Genomic DNA, 11,528 nt, shown 5'->3' with positions numbered 1-11,528 from the left:
CCAAAGTGTAAATGTTTTGAAATCTAAGTTAAAAACTTATGTTTTCCCACTATCGAACATTCATGTCTTGTAAATCTTATTCCTGCACTGCAAACTCTGAACTAGTAAAACAGCTAATCAATTCTCTCCAGTCCCAAGTTACTTTATGTCTATACTGTATTTGTAAGGTCCCATTTGACCCTCAGACCCACATGAGTCATGTTGACGCTGATATTAAGTAGCATATTGGTTGTGATGGTGTATGGGTCCCATCACACTGGCAATAAGGACGTCCCTGTTTGTCGCCTAGCAACAACTCCCTGAGATAAAATTGGACTGCAGCCAAGCATGAAAGTCATTCAACAGAACAGGCACAAGAGCGAGGTGAAAAGGGATAGCATCTTTTAGAACCAGGAGGGAGGGAGCGGGCGGGTCGGAGGGGGCCCGAGAAATAATGTGGCACCGCTCAATTTTTTACAACAGCTCGTTTAAAATATTGGAGGGAACATTTAAAATATATGCATTTATAATTTAGCATTTTTAATGTTTTCATTATAGGGAGCTGAGCGTGGGCACTTTTCAAGGGAGGGATTCATTTCTCTGGTGTATTATGTAAGACCCCCCCAAACAACAGATAGGACTACAATATTGTACTCCAGCATGACACTGACAGTAATGTATTGTAATTGATTTGATCGATCGATCGCTAATACATGCAGTTTTGCAGAAGAGTAATTTTGTCCCTTTATTTTTTTAAAGGAATGTCACAGCATTGGTGTATAGCTTCATTTGTATACATGGACTAAATTCCCTCTTTAATTGTTTTTACTTTCCCGAAGAAATGAAATGACCAATTCCCCTTTTGACAAAAGACAGAAATTCCATTTTCATTCAAACAACCAGCGTGTTTTTAATCACAATTACTCATTTACTCAGTTTTCATTGTAAAAAAAAACAACAACTTAAAAGGTGTGTCACTCTGCAACTACTTCTGGTGTTGATTCTGTACTGACGCATATGAACTTGATCAAATTTAAGTGCATACGTACAAAAAAAACAATCTAAAGTGCTGTGAGGAAGTCTGGTCATTCTAGCTCCACAATCAAACAGCGGGCCGGAGAAGACAACTGGATGATGTTGGAATTTTCCTCTAGTTCCACATCTAAAGGGTCCACAACATCATCTGGATACAGCAGAGATGAATCATGCGGTGGTTCTGGTGACTTGGAGGAGCCAGACATTAAAAACAATGATTTATTATCTGGACCATAAGCGAGGATGTCTCTCCAGACTGATTCAGCTTCACAACCATCTTCTGATAGGACTTGTGCTTCTGCTTTGAACACCTGTTGAGGGGAGGACATTTCTAAAACCTCAAGGGGCAGGGACTCTACACCGTCCAGTCCAGGTCCCTGCAGACCTAAGCTATGTGATTCCTCAGAATCAAACGTCATCAAGAGAAGTTCAGTCTCTTGGATATCCCCTTTATCCATATGTTGGGCCTTTTCTTCCTTGTCCCCAGAAATCATATATTTCATCTCAACCTTCATTTCAGACTTCAACTCTTCGATATATGGTGTGTACCGCAAAATGCTGTGGATGTTCTCTGAGGGTGGTTGCACATCTTCAAGGAGAATGTCATCAATGCAAAGTGATTCTTTACCCTGCAGATCAGCACAGAGTGTATCTGAACTTTGTGGTTCTTCAAGAAAATCTGTCATCGCTGAAAGAAGTTGGCTTCCCCAGGCCTGAGAGTTTATCATTATTGTAGGTTCTCTTCCCACTTCACCGGAAAGAACCTGAGCTCCTTTACCATCAACCTTTTGATCATTTTCACCAAGTTCTTCAATCATCTGTAGTCCAGCCTTCATACTTATGCCTTGATATTCTACTTTAGAGTCGTGATTGTTTTCTTGGTTTTCAATAGATTGAAACGTTGTTTGACTTTGGAATATCTCCTCTTGGGCCTCCAAGAGTGTGTCCTTCACAAAACTTTGAATAGTTGTACCTGATGGTTGCATATCCTCGAGAAGAATATCATCAATGCAGAGCGGCACTGCATCCTGCCACCCCTCAGTATAGTCAATCCACACTGTGGAAAAGTGCTCATCCTGGTGCTCTGGTTGATTGATTTGTCTTCTTACTTCAGTCGCGAGAACAAGATCCTCCCCTGTATCCACCTGCCAAACCTGCTTTTCATCATCCTTGGACATTTGATCATTAATCTCAATCTCCAATCCTTCACTCCAGTTTTTCTGGTTTTCATCGGATTGCTGTGTTGTTTGACTTTGAAGAAACCCATGGCTACAGATGTTGGCGGAAAGTGGTTTTCTATTCTCAAGATTGAGACAATCAATATGCAGTGAGACTCCATTCTCAACTTGGGTACTGAGTGGCTCTTCAGAAGGTTCAGCCTTCACGGAAGGAAGCTGGTTCTCCTTATGTTCATGATTAACAATTGTTGTAGGTTCTGCTGTTATTGTATCATCAAAAACATGGTACTTCGCTCCATCCGCTTCTTGAACTTGTTTTTTCTGTTCTCCAGACACAAACTCTTGAGTTTTAATTGCCAATTCTTTGTCAAGCTGCTTGGAATTGGTCACTATATCCTTTTCCAGGTTTTCATTGGATTTTGGTATTTCCCTTTGGAGAAAGTCATCATGGACTTCCAATGTGTCCTGCACAAGACATTTGATGGTCACAGCTGTTGATTCTACATCCTCAAGATCAGGATGATTATCAATACAAAACAGCATTTCATTCGGTTGTCCGGTCCCCTCTAGACAGGGATCTTGAGGCCCTTCCAGCACTACTGAATGAAGCAGTGTCTCCTGATGCTCATTGTCTAGAAATGTTTTAGGTTCTAACAATACTTCATGAGAAAGAGCATGTTTTTCTCCATCAGCCTGCTGAGATTGTTCTTTACATGAATCATCTTCAGATCTGGTCTCTAATCCTTTATCAAAGTGCTCTGATTTGGAGTCTTTGTCTTGGTTTTCATCAGATTGCTCTGTTGTTTGACTTTCAGAAACCTTCTCGTGGTCCTGTCGTGTGTCCTGAACCAAATCTTGAATGATGTCTGTAGGTGGTTTGACATCCTCATGAACAGTATGATCAATGTGCAGCAGTCTTGTTTGACTTTGGTGACTATCTTCATTAGCCTCAAGTGTGTCCTGCACAAGTCTATTGCTGCTCTCAATAGTTGGTTCCACATCTTCAAGATAAGGATTATGATCAGTATGGTTCTCCTGGGGCTCAGAGTTGACAAATGTCATACTAGATTCTCTTCTTGGTTCATTTGCGAGAAAGTGATCCTCCTCTACATCCACCAGCTGAGCTTTTTTCTGTTCTTCAGGCATCTCTCCTTTATTTCTGGTCTCCAAACCACAAAGCTGCACTAATTTGGAATCGTTGTCTTTTTCCTTTATTTCATCAGGTCCCAGTATAGTTTGAATCTGGAAAAACCGCTCACTGGCCTCCAATGTTTCCCCAACATGGATGTTTTCAGCAAGTGATTTGACATCCTCAACATGATCATCAATATTCCGTAACTCTGTATTCTGCAGCCCTGTCAAAAGTGAACTTAGATCTTGCAGTTCTTCAGAAGAACATATCTCCAAAGGAAGCTGAATATGCTGACACAGGGGGTTCATAATTGTGGTAGGTCCTATTCCTGCTTCATCGTCAAGGACCTGACCGTCAACTCTACCCACCTGCCAAGCATTTTCATCATGTTCCTCTACCTCAGACATCTCTTTGCTCTCCAGTGCTCTAACAGGCTTCTCTGGTTTGGAGTCTTCACCTTTGTCATGGCCTTTATCAGCCCGCGGTAGTGTTTGATTTTGGACGTTCTCCTCATGGGCCTCCAAAGAGTTGTGCAGAAGCCTCCGAATCGTCTCAGCATCTGGTTTCAAATCATCAAGAATATCATCAACATGAAGGAACACAGAATCCTCCAGAACACTTGGCTCTTCAAGGGAATCTACTTTCACGCAAGAGAGCTGTTGCTCTAGGTTTAAAATCGTAATAGATTCTCTTCCTTCTTCAAAGACAAGATCCTGCTCCTGCTCATCATCACTTCGTTGTGCATGTTCTTTATCTGTCTTGGACATTTTATGTTGATTGTCATTCTCTTCGTATTCTTCAAGCTGTTCTGATTTAGAATATTCACCCTTTTCCTGGTTTTCCTCAGATTGTGGGATTGTATGGCTTTTGGACGTTCTCCTTGGATTTTGGACGTTCTCCTCATGGGCCTCCAAAGAGTTGTGCAGAAGGCTCCGAATCTTCTCAGCATCTGGTTTCAAATCATCAAGAATATCATCAACATGAAGGAACACAAAATCCTCCAGAACACTTGGCTCTTCAAGGGAATCAACTTTCACGGAAGAGAGCTGTTGCTCTAGGTTTAAAATCGTAATAGATTCTCTTCCTTCTTCAAAGACAAGATCCTGCTCCTGCTCATCATCACTTCGCTGTGCATGTTCTTTATCTGTCTTGGACATTTCATGTTGATTGTCATTCTCTTTGTATTCTTCAAGCTGTTCTGATTTAGAATCTTCACCCTTTTCCTGGTTTTCCTCAGCTTGTGGGATTGTATGGCCTTGGAGAAACCCCTCGTTGGCTTCCAATGGGTTCTGTACAAAGCTCTGGATGTTGTCAACAAGCGGTTCCACATTCTCAAGAGCAGGAAGGTCATCAATTTGCAGCAGCTCTTCAGCCACCAGTCTAGCCTCTAAAGGACCGGGACTATATTTTTCAGATTCTATCCTAACCGAAGGAACCTTCAGGTCGTCATGGTTCACTCCAGTAAAAAGTTCCCTTTGTGCTTCATTGCCAAGAAGCAGCCCTTCATCAAGCTGCTCCAAGTCTGAGTCCTTATCTTCCTGGGTTTTATTGCGCTTTGTTTGACTTTGGTGGAACTCATCGTGGGCACTTAGTGTGTCCTGTACAAAGCTTTGGATGTTCTCTGAAGCTGATTCCTCACACGAGGAAGCGGTGGATGCCTCAGAGTCACCTAGGAAAAGACAAGTAGATGGTAATCTCAAGAATAATGACAATTTAGCATTGTACATAAACATTGCTCACCTCGCTCCGCTTCCTCTCTAAGACGTAGTCTCCGCTGTGCTTTCTTCTTAATCAAAGCTAAAGCATCCAAGCTCTCCTGTATTTTCTTCCGGTCCTGGGTGTCCCATTGCTCCCTCTCCTTGCGTTCCAATTCGAGACCACCCAGGGCCCAGGCCTCGGCACAGGCTCTGTCCCTAGGAAAGACGGGCCGGTCGTCCAGGAAGGTGAGATGCCTAAGGCGGACGATTAGTGTCTTCCTATAGTTGGGAATCATGCTCACCACCTTGTTACCTATCAAATTCAGGACGCGGAGTTCCGGCATGGCCTCCAAGATGGGGAGAATCCCTGGCTCATGGAGCAGGTTGTGCGATAGGTCCAGAACTGTGAGTGCAACGCATTCGCTTAGGTGCTGGATGTTATGGGCCACCTCCAGCTTGTTGTGGGCAATCTGCAGGGTGCTAAGCTGAGGAAGGCAGGAGATGTTCTCGATGGTGTTGATGTAGTTGTTGGAGACATTCAGGGAGCATAGTTTCTGCATGGGCGCTAGGTTCTCCAGTTTATGGATCAGGTTCTGCTGCAGGAACAGGCAGCGCAGATTGATCTGGGCATCCAGGTTTTCAATGCGTTGGAGCCCATTACTCTCGAGCCATAGACACTTGAGCCCAGTGTACTCCTCCAAGTTCTCGATGATGGAGAATCCCTTAAAGTGAAGATAGAGCGTGTCGTTTAAATGCGGCGTGCAGTAGAGCCTGTTTTGCTTGCAGTGATTCTTCAGGAACTCCTTGGTCATCCGTGGCCCGGCAAATTTTTTCATCAAAGTATTTTCGTTGCTTTTCAAAGCACCGAGCTTTATTGGAGCGGAGGCTGCTTTTTCCATAGTGTTCCTGAAAGTAGCACAGCTAACTTCCGGGTTTGTCAACCAATGCGTATCTTGTCCGTTTAATGGCGTTTTCGTACCTAAAAAGTTGGTAATTAAAGCACTTGGGCGCTGATATATGCCAACGTGACGTCACACAGGAGTAACTTTGTATCAAAACGACACAATAAGTGGTGACGTCAGAGAACGTAAGTGTTTAAATGACATGTTTATATTTACGTCACAAGCGAGGTGTCATCTGACCCCCAATGGCGAAAATCACCCGCTCTGGTTTAAAGATAATAAACCAGGAAGAGCATGTATTATTACGAATCCCTCGTAACTTTTAGAATGTTCTAATGTAGCAGAAACTTACCTGCCCCGGTAAACAGTGAAAGCTGGAGTTCACGTTCATTGGTAGGTTTTCCTTCCGTTAACCAAGAATATTTTGATCACACTTGTTGATTTCTAATAAAGGCATTAAGTTATTTAACCATTTTATGCTTTTGGGACATAACCACCGTTTTGTTACAGGTACAGTTGCCATTATTATTCATAGCGCTTGCTTTATTGTTAATGTATGTAAATCATCAGGATCAAGACGCTAATCATTGAAAAGCATGCACAATATCATCAAATTTGGAAAAAAAAACTTTTTTTCATGACCAAAACAAACCTGCAACATTCGGAGATATCTGAAACGGGGGGGATTAATGCTGATGTTTTATTGGGTATGTATTCACAAGCATGACAAGTACAAAATGCCATTATTGCATAAAAACAATCCTACAATATTCAGAGATACAGCTTTTGCATGGACATTTTGTCATACAGAACATAGACCTCCAATGAAATTTGCAAACCAATAATGTCCAAAACTATTTAAATTGCAAGCCTTTGTTTTATCAATACTGATGATGCATTCAATGACCTTGTTAAGAAAAACGCTCTATCACAATATTAGCAGTTAAAAATCAAAACAAACACGAAAATTCTGAGAAGGGTCGTAGAAAAGTGACACGAACCATAATAGCCAGCTAGTATATTTTGTTCAAGCTTGTGATGTGACGCTATAATGAATGTGAATTAAATTGCAGCTAAAAAGTGGAGGTATACAGTCAGAGGACGCCAGTGAGCATGCTCCTGACGAAAAGACCTCTTTGAAAAAGAAAAGGACTCGCAAAGCTTCTCAACCAATTGGAATTAACACTTAGCTTAGCTTTCTAAAAGAAAAAGAAAAAAAAAAAGAACATCTTGCTCCTTAAAGCAAAACTCTAAACATCTGTGACAGCTAAGACTGTCACTGCAGCCTTTTCATTCCAATCCTCACAAACCTCTGCTTCAGGAGACATGGTGAGTGTGAAAAAGGCTTTTTTTTGTGTGGATGCTTGGTGTTTTCGAGCATCAATCAGTGTTATATCGTGAGCACTTAGCTTCAGTCTGCATTTTTGGGTTGAGTCTGACTCAGTTGTTAAAATGAACGTTGGATATCATTCCAACTAGGACTGTGACGACGTGTCAAAAGTTATAGTTGGGTGCATACCTTGTAGTTAAAGTGGTAGTTGGGTTCACAATGGGTGTACAGTACGGGCAAAAAAAAAAATGTTTTAGGAAAGGGCAATATTGATAGTTTATTCCCTATTCATGGTAGTTTGGGTAGTCTTCTGGAAAGTACATCATAGACAAGCTTGTCTTTTGTTCTCTTTAGTTTTTTTCTCGATAGGAAAGTTTACCAGCAATAGTTTACTTTTTTGTAAGAAATAACTACCATGGTTTTTTTTATAGGAAAGTTCAACAACAATATTTTGTCTTAATTTTTTTTTTGTTTTGTTCTCCCAGCAACTAACTTTGGGGTCATCAGGGGTCAAAAGAATTAACCTATTTGCGCCCCCTGGATAGGGAAAAACCAACTGCCTCGTGACACAAGTTTTACAGAATGACCCAAATTAATTTCAAGATTCCATTTTTTAAATGAACTGGACTCCATTATGGTTTGACCCTGCCATTTCCTCAGAGGGATTGACTTACGTTTGTTGTAAACCTATTTTTGTTCAAAACACCAAAGATATTGTTGGCTTTGTTTGAGGACGTTGCAGTCGGCACGGCACTAAAATAATCTCGTCCGAGGTTATTCCAAGCCCCTTATCCTTTCCGGAAGTTGTATAAAGATTTGTTTCCTTTCTGTAGCGCGAGTGTATCTCCATACACGTGGGCCAGGCTGGCGTCCAGATCGGCAATGCCTGCTGGGAGCTTTACTGCCTGGAGCACGGCATCCTCCCGGACGGCCAGATGCCCAGCGGAATGGCCATTGGAGGCGACAGTTCCTCCAATACCTTTTTCAGCGAGACTGGATCCGGAAAGCACGTCCCCAGGGCGGTTTTTGTTGACCTGGAACCCACCGTCATTGGTAACAACACCCACTGCTGATTTGTCGAGTCCAAGTTAACTTACCGTGATCTTATTTGTAGACGAAGTTCGTACCGGAACCTATCGTAAGCTCTTCCACCCGGATCAGCTGATCACAGGTAAGGAGGATGCGGCCAACAACTACGCCCGCGGACACTACACTATCGGCAGAGAGATCATTGACTTGGTAGCTGACAGAATTCGCAAATTGGTGAGTAACTTTCTGGAAGGTGCAAATGTGGCCTGGGGAAGCTCACTAGCGATTGTGTTCTGTATGTATCTGGAATGTGTTTGACTAACTGCTGTTTTGACCCCTAAAAAATAACCTGTTACTTATCACAGATTAGGCAGAAACATACAGTTGTGACTTTAATTTCTTCTATGGCCACAGTTCTAACTTCATCCATCCATTTTCTGAAGCGCTTAATTCCACGAGGTTCGCGGGCGTGCTGGAGCCTTTCCCAGCTGACTTCGGGCAAGAGGCTGACACATTGAACCGGTCACCAGCCAATCGCTGGGTACACATAGACAAGCAAAGTAGACCCATGAGCACTGGCACTCACACCTACGGGCAAATTAGAGTGCTCAATCGACCCAACATACGTGTTTCTGGAATGTGGGAGGAAAACGGAGAACCCAGAGGAAACCCACACGGGGACGAGGAGAACGTGCAAACTCCAGTAGTTCTTAACTGTGAGGTGGACGTGCTAGCCAGTGCTCCGCCGTGCCGCCCTCAGTCCGAACTCAAAACATCAAATAATTAAATAGAATGTAGCAGGGCTCGACAATTATGGAAATAATAACTATGAGATTAAAATCATGATAAATAAAACAAATCAAACAATCAACATCATACCCATTCGTCCTGGCATGGTGAAAACTTTGTTGTTGAACTCAATTCAAGTCTCAAACAATATTCTGGGGACTCCTGTACCTTGATGTCTTGCCACTCAATGAAAAGATACTACATATTTTTGATAACCTGCACAGTTTTCCCGATGTCTTAGTTTTGTTTCAGTATCGTATCAAAGTCAGAATTTTGGCAGGGAAAAGACATTCTCATTTGTGTATCACTAGGCCAACGTGTGTTCCGGCCTGCAAGGTTTCTTGGTGTTCCACAGCTTTGGCGGCGGCACAGGCTCAGGTTTCACCTCGCTGCTGATGGAGCGTCTATCCGTGGACTACGGCAAGAAATCCAAGTTGGAGTTCGCCATCTACCCGGCCCCCCGGGTGTCCACCGCCGTGGTGGAGCCGTACAATTCTATCTTGACCACCCACACAACCCTGGAGCACTCGGACTGCGCCTTCATGGTGGACAACGAGGCCATCTATGACATCTGCCACCGGAACCTGGACATCGAGCGTCCCTCATACACCAACCTAAACCGATTGATGAGCCAGATTGTGTCGTCCATCACCGCCTCCCTGCGTTTCGACGGCGCCCTAAACGTGGACCTGACGGAATTCCAAACCAACCTGGTGCCCTACCCACGCATCCACTTCCCACTGGCTACCTACGCGCCGGTGATCTCGGTGGAGAAGGCCTACCACGAGCAGCTGTCCGTGTCCGAGATCACCAACTCGTGCTTCGACCCGGCCAATCAAATGGTGAAGTGTGACCCGCGCCACGGTAAGTACATGGCCTGCTGCCTGCTCTACCGTGGCGACGTGGTGCCCAAGGACGTCAATACCGCCATCAACTCTATCAAGACCAAGCGCAGCATCCATTTTGTGGACTGGTGCCCCACCGGCTTCAAGGTGGGCATCAACTACCAGCCGCCCACCGCCGTGCCTGGAGGCGACCTGGCCAAGGTACAGCGGGCCGTGTGCATGCTCAGCAACACCACTGCCATTGCTGAGGCCTGGGCCCGCCTGGACCATAAATTTGACCTGATGTATGCCAAGCGTGCCTTTGTGCACTGGTACGTGGGGGAGGGCATGGAGGAGGGCGAGTTCACTGAGGCCCGCGAGGACATGGCCGCCCTAGAGAAGGACTATGAAGAGGTCGGCGCCGACTCTGTGGACGACACCCGAGACGATGCGGAATATTTTTAAAACTTCACGAGATGTTCGGGAACTTTGGAGTTGACTGAAATGGCAAACGTGGATCGGGGCTAAAGAGACATGTGCTCCGCCAACAGAAATTGACATGAATGAATATTGTTTGAATTTGGTTTTAAATGGAATATGAAAAAGACTTTGTAAAATGAAATTGTATGTATTTTGGTGGTCTCGAAATTCAAAAGGTTCATTTAAAAAATGCTGGAGTTGTCAAAGTAAAACTGAAATATTTTTTTTAATGAAATTGTAAAAAAATCAAATACTGTCTAATCTGAAAAAAAATTGAAAAAAGAATTACACGTAAAATGTAAATATTGTAATTTAGTTTTTTGAGGAAGTTATATTTTTGTATGTCACGTAATGTGAAATGAGTATTTATCTAAAAAATTACCGTCTTGAAATTCAGGAAGCCTGAATTGTTCTCTGTGAAACTGCAAAAATGGATCAGGATGTTCCGCCAAATTTCCTTGCTTGATTCATTGGGACAGTTATGAGTAATATGTGACATTTTTATATTCAGTGAAATAGTTCTCGGAATAATGTGGCTCATCGAATAAAAACAATAATTCTAACCAAGCTGTTGAACTGTGATCTAATTGAAAATCTACTTGGCTTGGCTTGCCCTTACAAAGCCAAATTTTCTAAATGTACTACTTTCCCCAATTAAAAATATTTATGTGCCCTGCAACCACTACAGGGTGTGTTCTACCTTTCGCCCGATGTCAGATGGGATAGGCTTCAGTACCCCAAACGACCCTGAACAGGAATAGCTGTGTTTTTCTCCTTTTAATTGTAAATGTTGTAAATTCCATGTGGGTAGTGCAAACCATGTGCTTGCAGTTTGTGCAGGAAATGACAAAAATGCAGCTTCCTCTCAAAATGTGATTACTTTCTTTTGTCTCACCTCTAGGTGAGAAACAGGAGCAGGGAGCAGTACGAGAATTGTGGAGCAACAGCGACACCGAGAGGATGAAACTGACATCGACTGCTTGTGAGTTCCCTCTAATTTAATTACACTCTCGAGTATTAGTTGATAAAATACATATTGTCTCATCATAGTAATTGAAAGTCAGTGAACAAAAACCCTAAGCTTGCATACATTTCAGAAACAGAAAATTTGATGAAGATTAATGTAATTGCATGGTTTTATGAAGTGTAAACA

General features: G+C 43.0%; 2 protein-coding genes across 5 annotated transcripts; one reads left to right on the top strand and one right to left on the bottom strand.

Moving 5' to 3' along the window:
- Positions 1–863: 863 nt before the first annotated feature.
- On the bottom strand, positions 864–5,987 carry LOC147060568 (uncharacterized). Its single transcript, XM_085906400.1, has 2 exons — positions 5,065–5,987; positions 864–4,993 (listed from the first exon to the last, which is right to left on the bottom strand). The coding sequence occupies exons 1-2, from the start codon at positions 5,918–5,920 to the stop codon at positions 1,065–1,067; spliced, it is 4,785 nt and encodes a 1,594-aa protein (XP_085762526.1). The 5' UTR covers positions 5,921–5,987; the 3' UTR covers positions 864–1,064.
- Positions 5,988–6,174: 187 nt separating this feature from the next.
- LOC147060567 (tubulin alpha chain-like) lies at positions 6,175–10,934 on the top strand. 4 transcript variants are annotated; one of them, XM_085902208.1, is made up of 6 exons: positions 6,203–6,316; positions 6,434–6,630; positions 6,997–7,252; positions 8,087–8,306; positions 8,368–8,516; positions 9,383–10,934. In XM_085902208.1, exons 3-6 carry the CDS (start codon positions 7,250–7,252, stop codon positions 10,358–10,360), a joined length of 1,350 nt encoding a protein of 449 aa, XP_085758334.1. In that variant the 5' UTR covers positions 6,203–6,316; positions 6,434–6,630; positions 6,997–7,249; the 3' UTR covers positions 10,361–10,934. The 4 variants fall into 4 exon arrangements, with proteins under 4 accessions (XP_085758326.1, XP_085758334.1, XP_085758343.1 ...); XM_085902217.1 differs by having other exon boundaries at positions 6,213–6,316; positions 6,494–6,630; XM_085902200.1 differs by lacking the exon at positions 6,434–6,630 and having other exon boundaries at positions 6,175–6,316.
- Positions 10,935–11,528: the final 594 nt, after the last annotated feature.

Source organism: Syngnathus leptorhynchus, chromosome 2, assembly GCF_054491065.1.
Source record: "Syngnathus leptorhynchus isolate UIUO chromosome 2, UIUO_Slep, whole genome shotgun sequence".
Taxonomy (NCBI): Eukaryota; Metazoa; Chordata; class Actinopteri; order Syngnathiformes; family Syngnathidae; genus Syngnathus; species Syngnathus leptorhynchus.
The sequence above is the reverse complement of the archived record's forward strand: the minus strand, read 5'-3'. Positions and strand labels throughout refer to the sequence as shown.